The 213-nt window shown below is 63.8% G+C and overlaps 1 protein-coding gene across 1 annotated transcript in view; it reads left to right on the forward strand.

The window, feature by feature from the left end:
• The window catches only part of MCL1 (myeloid cell leukemia 1), a 5,045-nt gene that overhangs the window by 751 nt on the left and 4,081 nt on the right, over positions 1 to 213 (forward strand). Inside the window, exon 2 of the mRNA XM_014540638.1 lies at positions 4 to 21. Coding sequence (XP_014396124.1) covers positions 4 to 21 — 18 coding nt within the window. The remainder of the gene's footprint in view (positions 1 to 3; positions 22 to 213) is intronic.

Genomic DNA, 213 nt, shown 5'->3' on the forward strand with positions numbered 1-213 from the left:
AACCACGAGAGGCCTTCCAAGGTGAGCGGGGGCCGCGCGCCCTCTGTTTTGTCCGCGATCGCTGGGCTCCCCGTGGGTGGAAACCGAGACGAGCCCGGGCTGGAACGGCTCTCCGCCCGTTTCCGAAACCAGCATATTCTGGCCATGAGTCATTGTTTCCGCCCACCCGATTCTTTGGGAACCGCTCTCCGCTCAAAGGCCGGAAAGGGTGGG

The sequence above is a fragment of the Myotis brandtii genome, unplaced genomic scaffold (genome assembly GCF_000412655.1).
Source record: "Myotis brandtii unplaced genomic scaffold, ASM41265v1 scaffold250, whole genome shotgun sequence".
In the NCBI taxonomy this organism is placed as follows: Eukaryota; Metazoa; Chordata; class Mammalia; order Chiroptera; family Vespertilionidae; genus Myotis; species Myotis brandtii.